This window comes from Impatiens glandulifera, chromosome 1, assembly GCF_907164915.1.
Source record: "Impatiens glandulifera chromosome 1, dImpGla2.1, whole genome shotgun sequence".
Classification (NCBI taxonomy): Eukaryota; Viridiplantae; Streptophyta; class Magnoliopsida; order Ericales; family Balsaminaceae; genus Impatiens; species Impatiens glandulifera.
The window spans coordinates 112,628,985-112,649,441 of NC_061862.1; the positions used below are offsets into that span (position 1 = coordinate 112,628,985).

The 20,457-nt window shown below is 33.5% G+C and overlaps 1 protein-coding gene across 1 annotated transcript; it reads left to right on the forward strand.

Annotated features, from left to right (window-relative positions):
• Nucleotides 1-1,580: 1,580 nt before the first annotated feature.
• On the forward strand, nt 1,581-11,381 carry LOC124919592 (chaperone protein dnaJ C76, chloroplastic). The gene is made up of 7 exons (XM_047459861.1): nt 1,581-1,895; nt 1,973-2,053; nt 2,253-2,290; nt 2,453-2,532; nt 3,624-3,707; nt 9,131-9,239; nt 10,954-11,381. The coding sequence occupies exons 1-7, from the start codon at nt 1,605-1,607 to the stop codon at nt 11,093-11,095; spliced, it is 825 nt and encodes a 274-aa protein (XP_047315817.1). The 5' UTR covers nt 1,581-1,604; the 3' UTR covers nt 11,096-11,381.
• Nucleotides 11,382-20,457: the final 9,076 nt, after the last annotated feature.

The window sequence follows — 20,457 nt, forward strand, 5'->3', positions numbered from 1 at the left end:
TAACCCATGCTGGTGTTTGCATTTTTTCTTGGGCCTCGACAAAACTGAGCATGAGTGTTGTTGCTCAAATTTCTGGATCTCAAACATCTCAGAAAACTTACTTTTCACAGCCCGCAAGCTCCACTTGCATGTCTCATCCAAACATTTGAGTTCCTAAAGATTTTTTCTTGACTTCTCCACTTTGAATTCAAAATGATTGGTCATCGCATATTTACATAGAGCAAGTTGAAGTTCTTTTTTATTTTCAAACAACGAACCGACTTCCAATACGGTTTCACTGGTTAATGTCATCGCAAATGAGGGGTCTGGCAGTGATGTGTCTGTCGGGTCTGTCGATGGTGTACCCATTGAAGATCGTCTTGCACTAGATGGTGTACCCATTAATGATCTTCTTGCACTAGATGGTGTACCCATTGATGCCTTTCTTGCACTAGTTGGTGTACCCAATGATGATCTTCTTGTACTTGGTTGTATAGGTATTGATGCTTTTTCACCACTATTAACATACAAGTCCTGAGTAAGTGGGATGTGAGGCAAAGAGCTTTCTCCGGCTTCATTTTGACTTTTAACAAAGAATTCCGAGGGTACAACAGGTGGTACAAATTTTTGAGTAAGTTGTGGTGGTAGTATACTTTCTTGAGTTGGGTATGTAAGTAGTGGTATCTTTTCTTTAGTAAATGTTGACTTCTCCACTACAGATAGACACAATGGTGACACTGTTCGACCCAAAATCAAGCGTGATAAATATGTGTTCAAATCCTCATCATTATCAATAAAAACAGGTTTTGGATTTCTGATATTCAGAATATCATACTTCACTTGGAGCACTAAATCGTATGTTGATATCTGCACATTAAGTCTATCGTAGAGTATATCAAGTAATTCAGCATAACGAGTACTTTGGGGTAGATCAAATGTTTTGATTGAAGATGCATCAAAATATAGTATTATATCAGCATCAAGTTTCCACTCTCCATTATAGAAAACGAAAACTTCAGCTGCAATAAAAAAACATGATTTGATTTAGAGACGGATAATTAATACTTCGCGAATCGCTAAGCACTTAGCGAAACGGAAAGGCATTCGCGAAACGGGAAGGCTTTCGCGAATCGTTAGGCACTTAGCGAAACAGGAAGGCCTTCGCGAATCGCTAGGCACTTAGCGAAACGGGAAGAAAACCCTAAACAATCGAAGAAACCAAACATCAATAAAACATGCTTAAAATACACGTACCTATTGGAACAGTGCTCGTGCTCGTCGTGGAGCTCATAGTGGATTTCGAACGAACCGTCGCCGCCGAGATCTCCGACGAGATTGCCGCCGCCACCGGAGTTTAGAGAGAAGGAGGAGAAGAGCGGGAAGAGAGAAGGAGAAGAAATGAAATGAAAAAAAAAGTACGGAAATTATATTAAATAGTAAGGGTAATCTGGACATTTCACATATCGTTACTTCGCGAAACGCTAAGTCACTTAGTATTTCGCGACAAGGGCAAAATCGTCCCAAAAAAAATAAAATCACGACGAGCGCAATCAAATTATCGACTTACCATCAAATTTCCCGTATAAATGTGGACGGACAAGAGAGGCTATGCAAAAGATAGAGAGATGAGATGTTCTTCCTCCCATAATAAGGCCATCGGAATTGGCTATGTCCTACACACCATTCCGATTCACGCTAATCATAATACTTCCTCATCTGTTTCAGGACAATTTCGCCACTTAACCTTGAAAAACCCACTTCGTTTCCATACCAGTGCTTCCCCATCTCCTTTCACAGTGAGCTGTAGAGAGAAAAGACGGGATGATATTCCTATGTCCCCTACTTCAGCTTACGATGTCCTGGGAATCGTACCGGGTTGTTCTTCCGACGAGCTAAAAGCCGCTTTCCGAACCAAAGTATGTAGTATACATCATCATCATCATCTCTTGCCGCTCTTCCGTGTAGCGATTTCTGGTTTGGCTTCTTGCTGCAGGTAAAAGAGTTCCATCCGGATGTGAGAAAAGATGTTGGGGATTCGGATTTTATGATACGTCGAGTTATTGAGGCTTATGAGGTGTGTTTCAAAGATTATTTTACTTTGGACTGTGATTTCCCCTGCAGATTTTGGGTTACACTTTTTACTCTTCAAAAATTGATCCAAAAAAGTGAAAATTTGACTTCATTTGAAAACACTAAAATCTAGATAATGATCCTGAAAAATGCTTATACCAAACAAAAGAAAATGTTGTCAAATAATGATATTATCTATGCAGATACTATCCAAGTATAATAAAACAGAGATCATTGAGAGGTAAATCACTGTTATCTACTTCTACTTTAAATTTAGTAACATATGTTGATTATTATTCCATCTGTTGGTTCTTATTTTATGAAAAACTGATGCTTCTGTTGTTATGTTTATTTTGTTTTTGTGGTCATTTCAATGTAATGTTAACTATGAAAACTAATGTAGGGAATGTCTTGATCCTTTTGACAAGCCAGAATGTGAGGCATATGATATCTTTGTTAATGAGATTATGTGCATTGGCAATGGTATGGTCCTTCACTCCATCTAATCGTGTACTAATTCACAAAGCTGATTTATAAATTTTAATAACTGTCTCACCACATCTTAGACAAACACATACTATTTTTTTTTTGAATGGAGGATGCTAGCATGACCCCTACACCCATCACATCCACTTCAACTTAAGGCGTTCTAAATGGGAATCGAGTCTTTAGGAAACAAACACATGCTGATTTCATTTGATAAATCTATATTTTGTTCATCTGGACGTGGATCAGTGTGGAATCCAGTTTGGAAACTAGCTAGGTGTATTTTAAGTGAGTTCAGCCCAAATCCAGATACACGACAGATCAGACCTCGATGGCCTGACTTAAACCCATTAGTTGAAGAATATATATTTGGTTAGATGATGTTAACTTAAAATTATAAATGGAGGTAGTAGCTATTAGATTATGCATATCGAGCTTAGGCTATTTCTCAATCTATTACTTTATATCCTTCTCATTGAACCATAGCTTCTCATCTATTATCTTATCTTGTTCTCCTATCCCTTAAGCTATGAACCCTAGTTGCTTATCTCTTCTTGTATAAACCCTATAAGTTTGTTAAATTGCTCTTCTGGATGGAGGAGTTTTCCTAAATTAGATCGTCTGTTGGTGGCGTTTGAAGGTGGTGTCACCTTTCATACGAAAGGTATATAGATATGTACTCATAAATTTGTTGGTGGTTTCTGTTGAGTCAGAGACTCACCTTCGTCATCAAGGAATCATGATATACCTTCCACAAGACAACAACCAAAAGTTTTGGCAATACGTCCGTGCTGTCTATGTCTATCCAGCAGATGCCACTCTGGATAATAAGCTCCACATGGACCCTATGTTCAATGAATGTCCTTAATTGAATGAAATTTATCGCCATTAGTTGAGGAAGAGTAAAACTAGTTTGAGAGGTATGGGGGGAATTGTCAAACTAGTTTATTTGTAATGTGGTAGAGTAGTGGTAATTATCTATATCTTAGTATTTAGTGTATAATTCATTATCAATACAAAATGAAATAGAAGTCTTTAATCCCTCTAAAAACTCACATTTTATCTGACCCATTCTTTCAATTTACAAGGATGTCCATATTCATGTGTACAAGCAGCAGCTCATGCCTTCTCATTCACTCCATCAACCAGAACTGCTCGTGCAACTTCTCAAGGTTGGCCACATAAATGTATACTTATGGTTAATCATTTTCATGCACCATTAAAATGATTATATATAGAGAGAGAGGAGTGATAGGGGAGGGAAATTGGGGAGTAAATGGTAGAGGGAATGATGTTGCATCAAGTCATTGTCTGGAAAAATGAAAAAATGTAATGAAAGAGAGATTTTTATTTTATTTTTTCAGTCAATCAGATTGTGCCATGTCATTCTCTTTCACACCCCTCTTCCAAATTCTCTATCATTTCTCATCAGAATCTACACCTGATTGCTCTTAAATGTTTCCAGTTGATGTCCCTGTAGGGAATTTCCCTCCTAATCAATCAAAAAACTTAAGAAATATAACAGCAAGAAACCAATAAAACAACACAAGATTTGATATCGGAGTTCGACCCAAAAAAGATGGTCTACGTCTCCGTCGAGCTCTGTTACGAACTCGATTCCACTATCACAATTAAACGTTTCAGTTACACCTCGTTCTCATATATATCAATCACACCTTTTAAATCTCTAACCACCTTGTGTGAATTACTCATATATATATATATATATAAACAACTTGTTCTAACTAACTTAACAAACTTAACAAACTTAAGTCTTTGACACTTTAGTTAATTGGGCCTATTTAATTGGGCCTGACCCATCAACTCAATTTCAACAATCTCCACCTTGGGTTGAAGGGTCCTTCTCTTGTTCTAGTGAAATCGAATATGTTCATCACTTCATTGCTCGAAGCCTTTATTGCACTAAATATCTTGAACTCTAAGCAAATCCAAACAATGTCTGAATTTACTTAGAGGTAGTACCTTGGTTCCAACATCAGCCGGGTTATCTTCTGTTCCAACCTTGTTGATTGAAATCACTCTTTGTGCTATCTTCTCTCGAATGAAATGGTGCTTTATATCCACGTGTTTTGTTCTGTCATGGAACACGGGATTCTTGCACAAGTGTAGTGCACTTTGGCTATCTGTGAACACCGTCGCAGGTCCTTCGAACACCTTCAGTTCTTGTAGCAGACCCTGAATCCACATTGCTTCCTTTACAGCTTCAGTTGCTGCGATATATTCGGCTTCTGTTGTTGATAAGACCACTACTGATTGCAACTGGCTCTTCCAACTGATACAGTTACCGTTCATCAAAAAATAGAAAGCCGAAGTTGATTTCCTTGAGTCTTTATCTCCTGCATAGTCTGAGTCCACGTAACCAATTACACTAACCTCTGCTCCACTTCTTTTCTTGTAACATATCCCCACATTAGTAGTCGAGGCTATGTATCTTAGTAACCACTTCATTGCGAGCCAATGTTCACGGCCTGGACTTGCCATAAACCTGCTCAAGACACTAATCGCATGTGCCAAGTCTGGCCTGGTACAGACCATTGAGTACATCACAGACCCAACTGCACTTGAATACAGAATCTTTTCCATGTAAGTCTGATCTAACCTGGTTTTTGCCGAGTTCACAGACGACATCAGATACTGATTCGTGATCGGCAACTTTGCTGGCTTGGCTCTTTGAATTTTGAACTTGTCAATCACCTTCTCGAGATAGCCTTGCTGGCTGAGAGTCATTACACCATTCTTCCTGTCTCTCTTAATCCTTATCCCAAGAATCTTAGCAGCTTTGCCTAAATCCTTCATATCGAACTCGGAACTTAGAACAATTTTCAACTTCTTCACATTTGAAGCTTTTTTGCTGATTAGTAGCATATCATCTACATATAACAGAAGATAATCAGCTTCAAATATATTCTTCCCTCTAAAGTATAAACAAGTATCATAGCTACTCCTCATAAAGCCTTGTTGAGTAATAAACGCATCAAACCGTAAGTACCACTGCCTTGGTGATTGTTTGAGTCCATACAACGACTTCCTAAGCAAACACACCATGTTCTTCTCTTGCTGAACTTTGAACCCTTCTGGCTGCTCCATGTAGATGGTTTCCTCTAAATTTCCATGAAGAAACGCAGTCTTAACATCCATTTGTTCTAACTCAAGATCGAACTGAGTTACCAACGAGAGCATTATCCGAATGGTTTTGTACTTAACAACTGGTGAGAAGATCTCATTATAGTCCACTCCTTCTTTTTGAGAGAACCCTTTAGCAACTAATCTTGCTTTGTACTTGACCCCCTCCTGAATCGAAATACCTTCCTTGATCTTATAGATCCACCTGCACTTGATTACAGATTGTTTGACAGGCCTTGGAACAATCTCCCAAGTTGAATTCTTATAAAGTGAATTCATTTCTTCCTTCATAGCTTCCATCCACTTTGATCTATCACTAGAACTCAAAGCCTCTTTGAAATCTTCCGGCTCAGTTTTGTCTAACTCAACTGCTGTCATAAACGCATATGCCAACATATCGGTATAAGCTGAGAACCCATACCTCTGGATGAGTTTTGGTTGCCTCCTTTCCCTGTCCCTTGCGAGTTGATAACTAGCTTCCGACTGAGCTGTAATTTCCTCGTCTTGTGCCACAACAGGTTCAACATCTGTACCAGTAAATTCCTCCTGATTATCAGCAACCATTTCAGTGTTTTGATCTGAAATCAATGGCTCCACCTGACCATGATCCCCTGCATTACTCTCCACTTGACCAGTCCCCTGCTCGATTTTACCCTGCTCGCTTTTACCCAAGTCACCTTGATTAGATTGATTCTGAGAGAGACACACAAACTCTTCTTCATTGAATACTACGTCCCTGCTGTTTATGGTTTTAAAACCACCAGACTGTTTTAACCACAGCCTATAACCTTTCACTCCTTGAGGATACCCAAGAAACACACACTTCACACTTCTTGGCTCTAACTTGCCTTCTTTTTGATGAGCGAAGGCTGTACATCCAAATGGTCTAAGATGAGACAAATCTGGAGGCTTACCAGTCCACATTTCTTCAGGAGTTTTGAACTCAATTGCTGTCGACGGACATCGATTCACCAAATATGTTGCTGTCATTACAGCTTCTCCCCAGAAAGACTTGGACAAACCTGCCCCGAAAAGCATGCATCGAGACTTATCTAACAAAGTCCGATTCATTCGCTCAGCAACTCCGTTTTGCTGGGGTGTGGATCGAACTGTTCTATTTCTTTGAACCCCTAGCTCACGACAATGACTATCAAACACTTCGTTGCAAAACTCTAACCCATTATCTGTTCTTAGGATCTTTAATTTTCTACCTGTCAGATTCTCAACCAAAGTCTGCCATGTTTTGAACTTCTCAAAAGCATCACTTTTGTGTTTCAGAAGATAAACCCATACTTTACGAGAATAATACTCTACGATTGACAAGAAGTACGAGTTACCTCCATGCGTCGATGTTTTCTCAGGACCCCATAAGTCTGAATGGACATACTCCAACACTCCCTTGGACTTGTGAACCCCGGTCTTAAATTTCTGCCGATGCTGTTTGCCTAACACGCAATGCTCGCAAAAGCTTAGACCCTTGACTCTATCTGAGCCTAATATATTCTTGTCGCTGAGAATCTGCAAACCCTTCTCACTGATGTGACCGAGCCTCCGATGCCATATCGTGGCCTTCTTGTCTTCATCTGAAACTACAAGTGCAGACTGTCTCGACACAGTTTCACCAATCAGCTGATACAAACCTTCTTGCTTGATACCTTGCATCATTAACCTGTTTTCCTTCATTATCTTCATCTTCCCCGACACTATCTGATTTGTGTATCCTAAGTCATCAAGAATCTCGAGAGAGACGAGGTTTCGTGACAGCTGAGGCACACAAACCTGACTTGTTTCAGAACCCTTACAACACCATCGAACATTTTTATGCTGACATCTCCAATACCTTCTACTTGACATGCATTGCTATTTCCCATCAGCACCTTGCAACCACTCAGTTTCTGGAAATTAGAGATCCAATCTTTTCTGTACGTCATGTGGAAAGTACAACCGGAATCAAGAACCCAGTCCCTCCTAGTATCTTCCATTGACGCCATTAAGACCTCTCCACTATCATAGCCATCACCATAATTCGCTGATTCTTTAGTCTCCACTTGCTTTTTCTTGTTATCTTTTAGCCAGCTATAGCAGTGGTTTCGAAGATGACCAACCTTTCCACAATGATAGCATTTTCTTGTTTCCGTAGATTCTGATTGTGATGTTTTGTTTTTCTTGTCTTTCGATTTGTTATTGGTGCGAGGTTGCCCTTTGAAGAAGTTTTTCCCTTTGGCCATATAATTCTCACCATTCGAACTCGCTTTCTTTTATGTTCTTAATTCTAACTCTCTCGACTTCAAGGCCGAAATCACCTCTTCAAGAGTGATACTTGTTCGTCCATATTTGATCGCATTACGGACTTCTTTGTAGGATTCGGGAAGAGAGTTGAGGATGATTATTGCCTGGTTTTCATTGCTCATTGCTTCGTTCTCGCCTGAGTTTGCCAACTCGATATTGAGTTTCAAGAACTCATCAAGATTTTGAGTAAGAGTCTTTTCTTGCATCATCTTGTAACTGAACAGCCTTTCCTTCAAGTAAATCTTGTTAATCAAAGATTTGGATTGGAACAGCTCGTCTAGGCGCCTCCACATCGATGCCGGAGTCTTCTCATTGTCTATCAACCGAATTACAGAATCTGAGAGATGGAAAATGATTGTACCAATCGCTGTCTCCGTCATCTCGATCTTTTGATCTTTATTCATCTCTAGTGGCCATGAGACTGGTTCTTCTAGAGTTCGCAGAAGATGCTGCTGTGCCAAGAGAGCCCTGATTTTCCGCTGCCAAATGCGAAAGTCTCCATTGCCATCGAACTTGTCAATGTCGGTCTTCATGTTTGAGATGGACTGCCACTGGAATTCCCAGGGTGCCGTTTTCTGTGTTGATCTCTTTCTTGTATAATATTGAACCTTGTCCACTTTGTCTCTTTCTGCGCCTGAGCCGGAATCTTCCTTATCCGTATCATTAGCCAGCATTAAAGACCTTTCCAAGATTCCTCAAGATTCTTCAAGATTGATTCTAATCTTGCCCAAACTGAGCTCTGATACCACTGTAGGGAATTTCCCTCCTAATCAATCAAAGAACTTAAGAAATATAACAGCAAGAAACCAATAAAACAACACAAGATTTGATATCGGAGTTCGACCCAAAAAAGATGGTCTACGTCTCCGTCGAGCTCTGTTACGAACTCGATTCCACTATCACAATTAAACGTTTCAGTTACACCTCGTTCTCATATATATCAATCACACCTTTTAAATCTCTAATCACCTTGTGTGAATTACTCATATATATATATAAACAACTTGTTCTAACTAACTTAACAAACTTAACAAACTTAAGTCTTTGACACTTTAGTTAATTGGGCCTATTTAATTGGGCCTGACCCATCAACTCAATTTCAACAGTCCCCATCCTGTCATTTTCAATATATATATATAACTTGTTTATGCATTTCTATCAGGACATGGTGAAGACTATAAAGTCCAGCTTGCTGTTGGGCAGTGCCCAAGAAGTTGTATTCACTATGTAACACCTTCACAGAGAATCATTCTGGAGGAACTACTAGATTGGTAAGACTTTAACTACTATGGCACTTCATGTTTCTGACAACCAATGAGCATGTTTACACATAATGTACTTTTTCATACTTTTAGGCTGGTAATAGAGAGTTCATTTGAAAACAAATTCTAGAACTCAAGCTGAGTTTGTATGAGAAAACATCATAAATTTCTTTGGAAACATATTTTTTTCAACTATCTAATCCAGATTTTTATATTCATAAATTCCAATTTCAGAAAAGTGTTTCTAAATGTACCAAATCTTTTATGTCCTCCTAATTCATTCTAGTGTCTTGCAACTTGTTATAGCTTATAATATGAAACTTAGTTATCCTATATCCCTTGTGGCTTTGCATAATAATACAGATGACCTTTTATGGATAATAGCTGCAAGTTATCTAGTGTCTTGCAACTTGTCATAACTTAAATATGAAACTTGCAACAACCCCGTCAAGATAAATTATAAGTATTAAAAGATATGTGACTAAAGTTACTAGTTCATTTTCACTAAAAAGTTTTAAGTTAAAATGAATGTAATAACTACGGTGAGTTATACTAACTTTCTAAATAAATAAGAAATGAAAAAAATATATAATATTCCTAAAAATATTATGTAGCATTATTAAAAAGTTTTAATTACCAATAAATTATTAGCTTACTAAGAGGTCTTAATTAGTTGGAGATTTTAAAATAACGATATGATAGATTGTTTGTATAATATTATTTATGGAAACAGTTTTCTTTATTGAAAACTAGACATTTGTGCCTTTTCAGTGGTATATAGATGGTGTTATAATTCATTCTCAGTCAATACACAAATCAATTCACAGTCTCTCATTCAAATGTCCCTAGTAATTAAGTTATCTTTAGTAACACTATTTATCTGAATCAATGTCTGGATAATTAGATATCTGGTACATAACAAAAGAAAATATTTAAAGAAATTTATTGAAACTTTATCATCTCAACCCAGACTTAGATCCAGCTTATAAATAATTCCAAATGGTCTCCAGGCAGGCCGGTCCCAAAGAAAGAATGGATGCCCTAGGTGGAAAAAAGTTTGTTCTTATTTTTTATTCAACTTGTATATCTTATGTTATATGAAAACATTTATTAATTTGTGAAAGTAACATAGTCTAGTTGGTTAAACGTTATAATAATGTCTATTAGGTCTTAGGTTTAAACCATTTTTCTTTTATTATTATTGATATCTAGCTAGGTATACCTTTCCAATGGTATATGGTGTATGCCTAATATAAACTGTATAAATTATGAGTGTTTACTTGCTAGTTATAAGCAGTTATGTTTGTAGTTATTAATCTAGCAACTAGCATGTGCTAGCAATATGTATACATGTTGAATGGTTATTGAATAGTTTGATTCTTCTTCTTATGTAGACCTTTGGACTGTTCATCTGATTCTCTCATCACCATTCTTCTGTGTTTTCTTCTATGGCTGATGTCAATTCAATAGTTTACACCCCTTATAACTAACAACTAAACACCTTTTCAAAAAACAAAACTAACAACTAAACACTCATTATCTATTTAATATTTATACCAACTCAAATATGTATTGTAACATGGCTAAATATTAAATCTTCATTAGTGTTCCTTGATTAGTCTTTTGTTGTATTTTTTGGATATGTATTAGTTAATAAAGTTATGTTTTCAACATGATATTTGTCAAGGAATTGAGTGTTTTTTGTTTTATTGTTATCTTGCAGTATCTTGGGTATGCCATTTGATACATCTGTTGAAGCCGAGTTACTCTATTCCCTCATTGTAAAAGCAAAATTTGAAAACAACCGTTATCGGAAGCCTAAGAAGCAAGAAAAAGCTTCCACCGGAAATGTAGACTGGCTTTAACATTTGTAGACTCACATTTTTTGAGGAAATCAAAGAATACAGGGTATTATGTTATTGTCTTTAGTTTTCTCTTTTTTGATTGTAGATATTTATTTAAATCGATGTTTGATTTATTTTAATTTTCGTTTTTGGTGGAATTTATGCCCCGCATCTATAGTTGAAGGATCCTTCCGATCACATTTTGACTTTAAATGTTGTAGTTTTAATCCTTGATCCTTAATTTTCTTTATTGGATAGATTGTTGTTAGTGTGTTATTGATGGTCATTGGCTGATGAAATAACTTTTTTTGACAGTTTATCATTTATTTTTATTAGAAAATAGAAGTTTGTAATGAGAATATGTAATCTTTAAAACATAACATTTTTTCAACTAATGGAGTATAAGGGATAAAAAAAGAATAAAATTGAAACGATAATGCAAAATAAATTTTAGCGTGAAAAAATCACATGATTTGAACATGCCACTTAATAATAATTCATTATATTAACAATATTACAAGTAAGAGTTATTTTAAATATAACTAAATTAGAGTCTAATCAATTACATTAAAATCACACAATAATCTTGACAATAACAACTAAAAGCAATTAAAATCACACAATAATCTTGACAATAACAACTAAAAGCAATAAAGAGTAAGATAATTATGGTTTTTTATTGAACTGACATGAAAGTCTCAGAAAATAGTTCTCTATCGTTCAGAACGTCGCCTCATAAATAACCAATAAGCTATCAACGTTTGAGGTCGATCAAACAGTGCAAACTCTAACAAACAAAAATCTTCTCCAACTGCTATCTCAAACCTCTGAATCTGTTTTTGCTCTGCTCTCTCTTGTTGTTATGTAAAATCCAGATAACTTCAATAAAAAATAATGCACATTTCACATTATATACACTTTGGGCCTAAATAAAGCCCACACCAAATTAGGTCTCTTCAATTAGGAGGATAAACTCAACAAACTCTCTTGACAGACTAGTTAGAGAACAATGTCAACCCGACAACTGAGCGACATAACTCGAACTTATTTTGTGATAACACTTTTGTAATCATATCTGATCTATTATCATATTTTTTCTTTGCAAAACTTTTTACAACCAACCGAGCCTTATATCTAGGTTGTGAATTATGCTCATCTTGTTTCAACCGAAAAAATATCAATTTTTCGAAGCCTTATTGCCTTAGGTAGCTTTGTTAGCTCAAAAGTGTTATTCACATTAAGAGATTGCATCTCATTTTCCATGGCATTCATCCATTTTTTCCAATATTTCTTGAAAACTCTCAGGTTCTCTACCATTAGCGAAAAATACATATTGATTTGATGGGTATCTAACTGAATGACGCATCACTCGAGTAGACTATCTTATTTCATTAGAAGACATGGACTCCTCATCATTTTTATTTCCAAAATTAAGTTCACTGCTAGAGTCAACATCAACAAAATCATTAGTATTTAAAGGATTACCATCATATAAATTCATACATTAATTTTCAGTTTGATCGTTATTTTTGCTTATCGAGTTAGGAGCAACTGGAATTGCATTCATTTCAACAATCTCCTCAATTACTTGAGTGAGTATAACCTCATCAACCTTGTTGATATCTTCAATGGTATAATCCCCCATAATAAACTTTTTATTAATTGGATAAATAACCAATATCCAAACTCATCTAGTCCATAGTCAACAAACCCATATTTTTTGGTCTTGAATTCCAACTTTGCCCTTTCATCTTTGAGAATATGCACGTATGCAATACACTCAAATACTCAAAGATGATCATAAGAGACATTTTTACCACTCCAAATATAGTTTGACACATTAAAGTTCAAATGAACACATGGTGTGAGATTTAACACATGTACCAATGTACTCAATGCTTCACCAAAAAGTAATTTGACAACTTTTCTTATGAAAGTACACATCTCACACTTTCCACTAGTGTTCTATTCATTATTTCAACCAACCCATTTAACTAAATTGTGTTTGGAGGCGATTTTGGCGTGAATAACTTGATATCGGCAATACTCATCAAAAGGCCCAATGTACTCTCCCATGTTATCCATTCGAATATATTTCACTTTTTTTTAGTTCACTCTCAACTGAGGCTTGAAACACTTTGAATGTGTCTATCACTTGATCTTCGTCTTCAATGTATAGTCCCAACCCTTTCGGAAATATTCATAAATTAAGGTTACAAAGTAGTACACGCCACCAAGTGATTTTAACTTCATTAGATCACATACATTATAATGCACCAAGTTTAGTAATTCTGACTTTCTTTTTGATTAAGATGATCTAAATGACACTCGTCTTTATTTTCCAGTCAAACAATATGGACATCTCTTTAAATGCACATTTAAAATCCACATAGCACATTATTCCTAACCAACATAGTTAAGTATATCTCGCTAATAAGAGTCAAATGTTTGTGCCATAACTAAGAAGAAGAATCAGTTTCATAAGTGTTGATATAACATTTAGAAATTCAAGCGAACAATATACAAATTCAAAAATTTCTTGTCTTTAGCAACAACCATTAATCCCTTTTTAAGCTTCATTCACCACCCAAAAAATAATTACATAAACCTTCATCATCCAATCTTCCAACTGATAAAAGATTGAAACGAATATCAGGAATATGTTTAACCTATTTTAGAACAATAGTAGTTCCATTGGCCATCTCAAAACAAAATTACCAATTCAATCACTTTAGTTTGACCAATATTTTTCATTCGAGCAATACCAAAATCACCAACCTCATAGTTGAGAACAAATCTTGTCGTGATGTACCATGAGTAGAAACAACACTGTCTACAATCCAATTTATCTCATTCATCACAAGACACATTAACATTCTCAACATTATTATAATAAACAATAAGGAAATCATCAAACATAGCAATATTATCATAATTTTTACCTTCTTTGTGGTTGGAACTTGGAAGTAGTAGTTGTGTTCTGATTTTATTCTTGTTCTTTTTTTTCTTCAATTTAAAACAATTTTTCTTGAGAAATAAAATACAGATAATTTAATACAATTATTTAACAATACAGATAATTTAATACAATTATTTGAGGAATAAAATATTCCTAAAGATAGAGTTCCTTTCAAATATTTGACTACTTGTATAGCTGCCACAAAATGGGACTTAAAATATTTATTAAGGAATTGACTTATTTGTTGAACACAATAAACAATGTCGGGTTGAGTGGAATTTAAATATAATAACATGTTAACAAGTCTTCTATATTGGTTAACATTACATAATTCATTATTAACAAGATCATTAACAAGTTTCAACCCTTTTATCATAGGAATTGTTGCAGATTTAGAAGTAATCAAACATAAGTCAAAATAAGATTCAGAATATATTTTCTTTGGTTCACATATATATACCTGTCTCGTTATGTTTGATTGTTAATCCTAAAAAAAATTTAGCATTGCCAGGATCCTTAATTGAATATTTAGAATCAACAACACTTTTAACATTTTCAATATCTTATAAAGAATTACTTGCCAACAAGATTTCATCAACATATAATAGTAAACAAGTATTTGTTCTCCTATTTTCTTAATGAATAACCGATGATCATTTTCGTATTGTAAAAAACTAATATTTGAAAGACTTTTAGAAATTTCATAATGTCATTGCATTGAGGATTACTCTAGTCCATATAAAATCTTATTGAGTTTACATACTTAATTTGAAACTTCACATTTCAAACCATCTAGAATATACATGTATGCATCTTCATCAATACACTCATGCGAGAAAGCATTATTTACATCAATCTAATGCAAATGTCATTTATTTACAACTATCAAAGCAAGTAATAATCTAATAGTGACATTCTTTTTCACTTTTGCAAACTTTGGTAAAAATCAACATCATCATCTGATTATATCTCTTTGCCACTAAACGAGCTTTATATTTGTTTATACTACCATCAATATGAAACTTTGTTTTATAAATTCATCTACAACCTATTTTCTTTTTTACCTTTCGGTAATTATGTAAAAGTCCATATAATATTTTTAATCAAAGTATCAAGTTTTACGTTCATTGCTTCAATCCAATCTGAATTTGAAGTAGCTTATTTATGGGAAACTGGATCATTTGATTGATCAATGTTTCATAAAACAATTTGCATAAACTAAGTCATTACATAATGTAGTGAAAGGAAATGTTGCAGGTAAATAATTCTTCGTATCTTTTTTCAATACTTGAGCATGTTTGGTATAATCTTGCATTAAATATAGTGAGTGGAAAGCCCTAAAACTTCTTCTTAATGAACTCTCAGCTTTATAGGATGCAAGGAATCTTCAACTTGAATGTTATCAAAAGATTCAAGTGGAATATTTTTAGTTTGAATGTCAGCAGAAAGTTCAAAAATATCATTTTCTTGATATTTTTTTTTTCTTACATCTTCCATTTTATCATAAAAGAAGAATGACACATTAATGAATTTCTATTACAATATAATGAATCATTATCTTTCATGAATGGAAATATTTCTTCATGGAAGATCACATCTCTAGAAAACAGATATAATTTAAGTTTCTAATTCATATACATTATATCCCTTTTATTCATGGGATATAAATAAATACACTTATTTCTTCTGTGTGTGAATTTTTATTTTTGAGACAAACATTTGAAACATAGTACAAACATCCAAAAATTTTAAGAAAATTATAATCTGGATTAGATTTATTAAGAATATAAATTTGAGTTTTCCAATAAAGTCGTTTTATAGGTGTACAATTAATCAGATATATTTTTGTGAGTAATAAATATGACCAAAAATTGGAAGGCATGTTAGAATCAATCATGATATATCTAGCTACTAGAACTAAATATCTATGTTTTTTTCTTAACTCTTTTGTTGTGGAGTATATGCACATGTTGTTTAATAAATTATACAAAGATACTTGAACAAATTAGAACACTTGTCCATTATCAGTTTCAATAATTTTAACGGTAGTTTCATATTGATTTTTAACAAGTGTAAATAATTGTTGTATTTTTCAAAACAAGTGTTTTGTTAAACATCAAATAAATTCATGTACACTTAAAAAAGTTATCAACAATTGTGAGCATAGATGAACAATTTAGAATTGATTTTTCTCTATAAGACCCCCATAAATTGACATGAATTAATTCCAAAAAATATTTATTTTAGTAGTGCTATGTTTGAAAGGTAATCAATGTGATTTAGACAATAGACATGTGAAGTAAGTTTATTGTTAACAACAAATTTTGGAAAAACAGTTTTAATTGTTAAATCTGAAGGATGGCCTAATCTTTTATGAAGAATATGAGAATCAACATCAACCTTATTACTAAATGTTTCATTCAAACTATAATCAGAAATATTATTTTGAGAATTAAAGAAATTTCATCAAATACATCATTGATACATTTATTATCTGGGATGAAATAAAGATTCCCTGTCATCTTCCCAATTTCAACAATCAATGAAAGCTTATGGTCTTATAAAGTACACATTGAATTTGAAAAAAATACAATCTATTTTGTTCTCATAAGTTTGGCAGTAAAAATAAAGTTATACATAAAACATGGTATAAATAAGACTCCATTAAGTATTATTTTATTAGAAATTCTAACTGACCCTATTTCATATGTTGGGTGTGAATGCGATTGAAGTTTGACTCAGTTCCTCTTGTTTATCGATCATGTTGCACCACTACCTCACTAAAGGCGGTAACCTTTTCTTTAGTCTCTAAACACCACGAAGGAGTTTGACGTCTGCCTCCCATCAAGAGAGTAGTATCTATTTACATTATAAGGTCAAGTCCAGTAAGTGGGTTACTATAGATTGGGCCATAGTGTTGGGCCAACCAATACCCAACAATCTCCACATTTGGTCCAAAACAGTGCAAAACACAATCACGAAATCACAAGACACATCATCGTTAATTTATTACCACCAAGGCAACAAAGAGAATACTCAAGGTAAACCCGTGTCACAAAGACTTAGAGCTTGTTTTATGAAGGGGTTATTTGAATAAATTATGGGTTTTTTTCCAAATAACCCTAGTTTGATGAAATTAGTAAAAAACTTGGTTTTTTTAATTTTATTCCTAGTATACCCCTCCCTTATATATATATATATATATATTATGATTAATAATATTTTTTAAATGAAATAATTTAATTTATATTAAATAAAATTTTAACATATAATAAAATAAATATTAAAAAATTATAAATAGGTTAATATTAACTTTTATTAATACATAAATAAAATTTTTAATAAATACTAATTTTATAAATTACTACTATTATAATTTAAATATTACATAAAATAATATAGTATATTATAATTTTATTTATATTGTGTATTTATTTTAATTTAATATAATTAATATAAAAAATTTACATGAAATAAATGTTATAAGATAATAACCAAAATTCAAACAAGTTTTTTAGAATATTTATTTAGAATAATTGTTTAAAGTTAGTTTATATCAAAAAAAATTAAATTAATTTATTTATAAATATTTAATTTAAATGAGATATATTTATAAATTAATTAATATTTTTATTTAAATATATTTAAACTATTTAAAATTTAAATGGTATATTAGATAATATAGTAGGTTATAATTTTATTTATATTTTAAACTTATTTAGATTTAATATAATTTTTTTAAATGAAATAATTTATTAATTTAATTTATATAAAAATAAATTTTATAATGTAATAAAATAAATATAAGATATATATATATTATTTTTTATTAATATAAAATAAAATATTTAAGTAAGGGTAATTTGGGTATTTTAATTAATAAAATGATTTATTTGATTTATGATGGGATGGTTGAGTTTTGAGATAAAACTTGGGTTTTATCCCAAAAACCCATAGATCAAACAAGCCCCAAGGGTAAGAGCACAAAGCATTCGAAAATCACAAAGATCAAACGCAAGAAAACAAAGCATGCGAAAATCACAAAGATCAAACGCAAGAGCACAAGCATGTGGAAATTATAAAGATCAAACGCAAGAGTACAAAGAATGGGAAAATCTCAAAGATCAAACGCAAGAGCACAACGCATGCGAAAATCACAAAGATCAAATGTAAGAGCACAAAGCATGCGAAAATCACAAGGATCAAACACAAGAGCACAAAGCATGGGAAAATCACAAAGATTGAAGGCAAAATCACAAAGCATGCCATGCCCACAAAGGGCGAACCTCAAAGAGCTTTCCCTAAGTCAAAGTTTAAAATCCGTTGACATGAAATAAATTTTTCAGCAGGTAAACACTTAGTACCCATATCAGCAGGATTAAATTTGGAATGAATTTTCTCTAACTTAACAATGTCATTTTCAACAATATCCCGAATGTAATGAAACATAACATCAATGTGTTTAGTTTTATCATGAAGAATAGAATTTTTACACAGTTGAATAGCAGATTGACTATCAGAAAACACAACCACATTTTTGTCAAGAAAGCCAATTTTAGAAAAATAACCCTAAGCCAAATTGCTTCCTTAAAAGTTTCAGTGACAGCTACATACTCAGATTCTGTAGTAGATAAAGCAACAATGGGTTGAAGTTGAGACTTCCAACTTATGCAAGAGCCACCCAAAGTAAACACATAGGAAGTAGTAGACTTTCTATTATCCTTATCATTAACATAATTGGAATCCACATAACCAACCAACTTAATATCTACAAAACACTTAGAGAAAGTCAAACCAACATCAATAGTGGTTTTTAAATATCTCAAAAGCATTTCAAAGAATTCCAATGAGGCATACCAGGATTAGACATAAATCTACTCAAACAACTAATTGCATATGCTATATCAGTCCTAGTACTGAGATACATAACAGATCCTATAGTATTAGAATAAGGCACATTCTTCATTTCAGTTATTTCAGTTTCAGTCTTAGGAAACTGATCCTTACTTAACACAAAATGGGAAGCAAGAGGCACATTCACAGATTTAGCATCAGACATAGAAAATTTACTCAAAATTTTAGCAACAGATGCACTTTGATTCAACACTGAGAAATTTTTGTTCTATCTCTAATGATATTAATATCCAAAATCTTCTTAACATCACCTAAGTCTTTCATGTCAAAATTTTCACAAAGTGATTTTTGCACATGCATAATAGACTTCAGACATGGGCTAACAATCAACATGTCATCCACATACAACAAAATAAATACAGGCAAAGAGTCTATATTTTTGAAGTAAAGGCAATGATCAGAAGAACTTCTTTTAAACAACAAAGATTACATGCACTTATCGAACTTGATATTCCATTGCCTACTAACCTAGCCTTGAATCTAACTTTTTTAGACTCTTGCTTCACCTTATACAACCACTTGCAATCCACTAAGGAGCAATTATGAGGTTTAAGAACAAGTTTCCAAGTATCATTAATTCTTAGGGAATTCATCTCATTATTCATAACAACAGTCCATTTAGTAGAAAACTTAGGCATCAAAGCTTCTTTGTAAGAGTTAGGCTCATTACAGTCTAAGGATTCAAACATGTTAAAAGCAAATTCAGACATATTGTAATCATTCAAATTATCATCCCTAAATCTAGCATGCATTCTAACAGTTCTTTTACTTATATCCCTAACAAGTTGATAGTCATGCAAATCATCAGACAAATCATGTGAATTAGACAAAACATTTGAATCATGCAAATCATCATTATTATGCACATTATCATTCTCCACCTCATTGGGAACATTCACATCATGTTCAACAGGTTGATCAACAACTACATGCACATGCTCCACCTTATTAGGAGCATCATTAACCGGAGTGGGGGACATAGACAAGTAAGGAAAATCATTCTCATTAAAGACAATATCTCTACTTATCATAATTCTAAGCCTATATTCACTTCTATCCCAAAGCCTATAACCTTTTACCCCTTCAGGGTAGCCTAAGAACACAAATTTTTTGGACTTAGGCTCCAACTTGTCAACCTTCTGATGCACATAGCCAACACAACCAAAAACTTTCAAGTTACTCAAATCAAGAGGTTTACCTGAAAACAAAGATTGAGGACATTTCCCTCCTAAGGGAACACTAGGGGACCTATTTATTAAATAAGTAACAGTATGCAAAGCATCCCCCCAAAACTTCTTAGACAACCCAGATGACGCTAACATAGCTCTCACCCTTCTAAAAGTGTCCTATTCATCCTCTCAGCAACATCATTCTGTTGTGGTGTGTACGACACATATATATGTCTTTTAATACCCTAGGTAACACATAAATCATTCATCTATTTATTAAAAAATTTAAGACCATTATCTGTCCTAAGATTTTTGATTCTCTTACATGTTTGATTCTCAAT

What these genes read in the sequence shown, in the direction of transcription:
- LOC124919592 (XM_047459861.1), top strand. Translation starts at nt 1,605, where the DNA reads ATGAGATGTTCTTCCTCCCATAATAAGGCCATCGGAATTGGCTATGTC. An exon ending in AAAACAGAGATCATTGAGAG is followed by an intron (nt 2,291 to 2,452) that starts GTAAATCACTGT and finishes AAACTAATGTAG; the next exon opens with GGAATGTCTTGATCCTTTTG. An exon ending in GATTATGTGCATTGGCAATG is followed by an intron (nt 2,533 to 3,623) that starts GTATGGTCCTTC and finishes TCAATTTACAAG; the next exon opens with GATGTCCATATTCATGTGTA.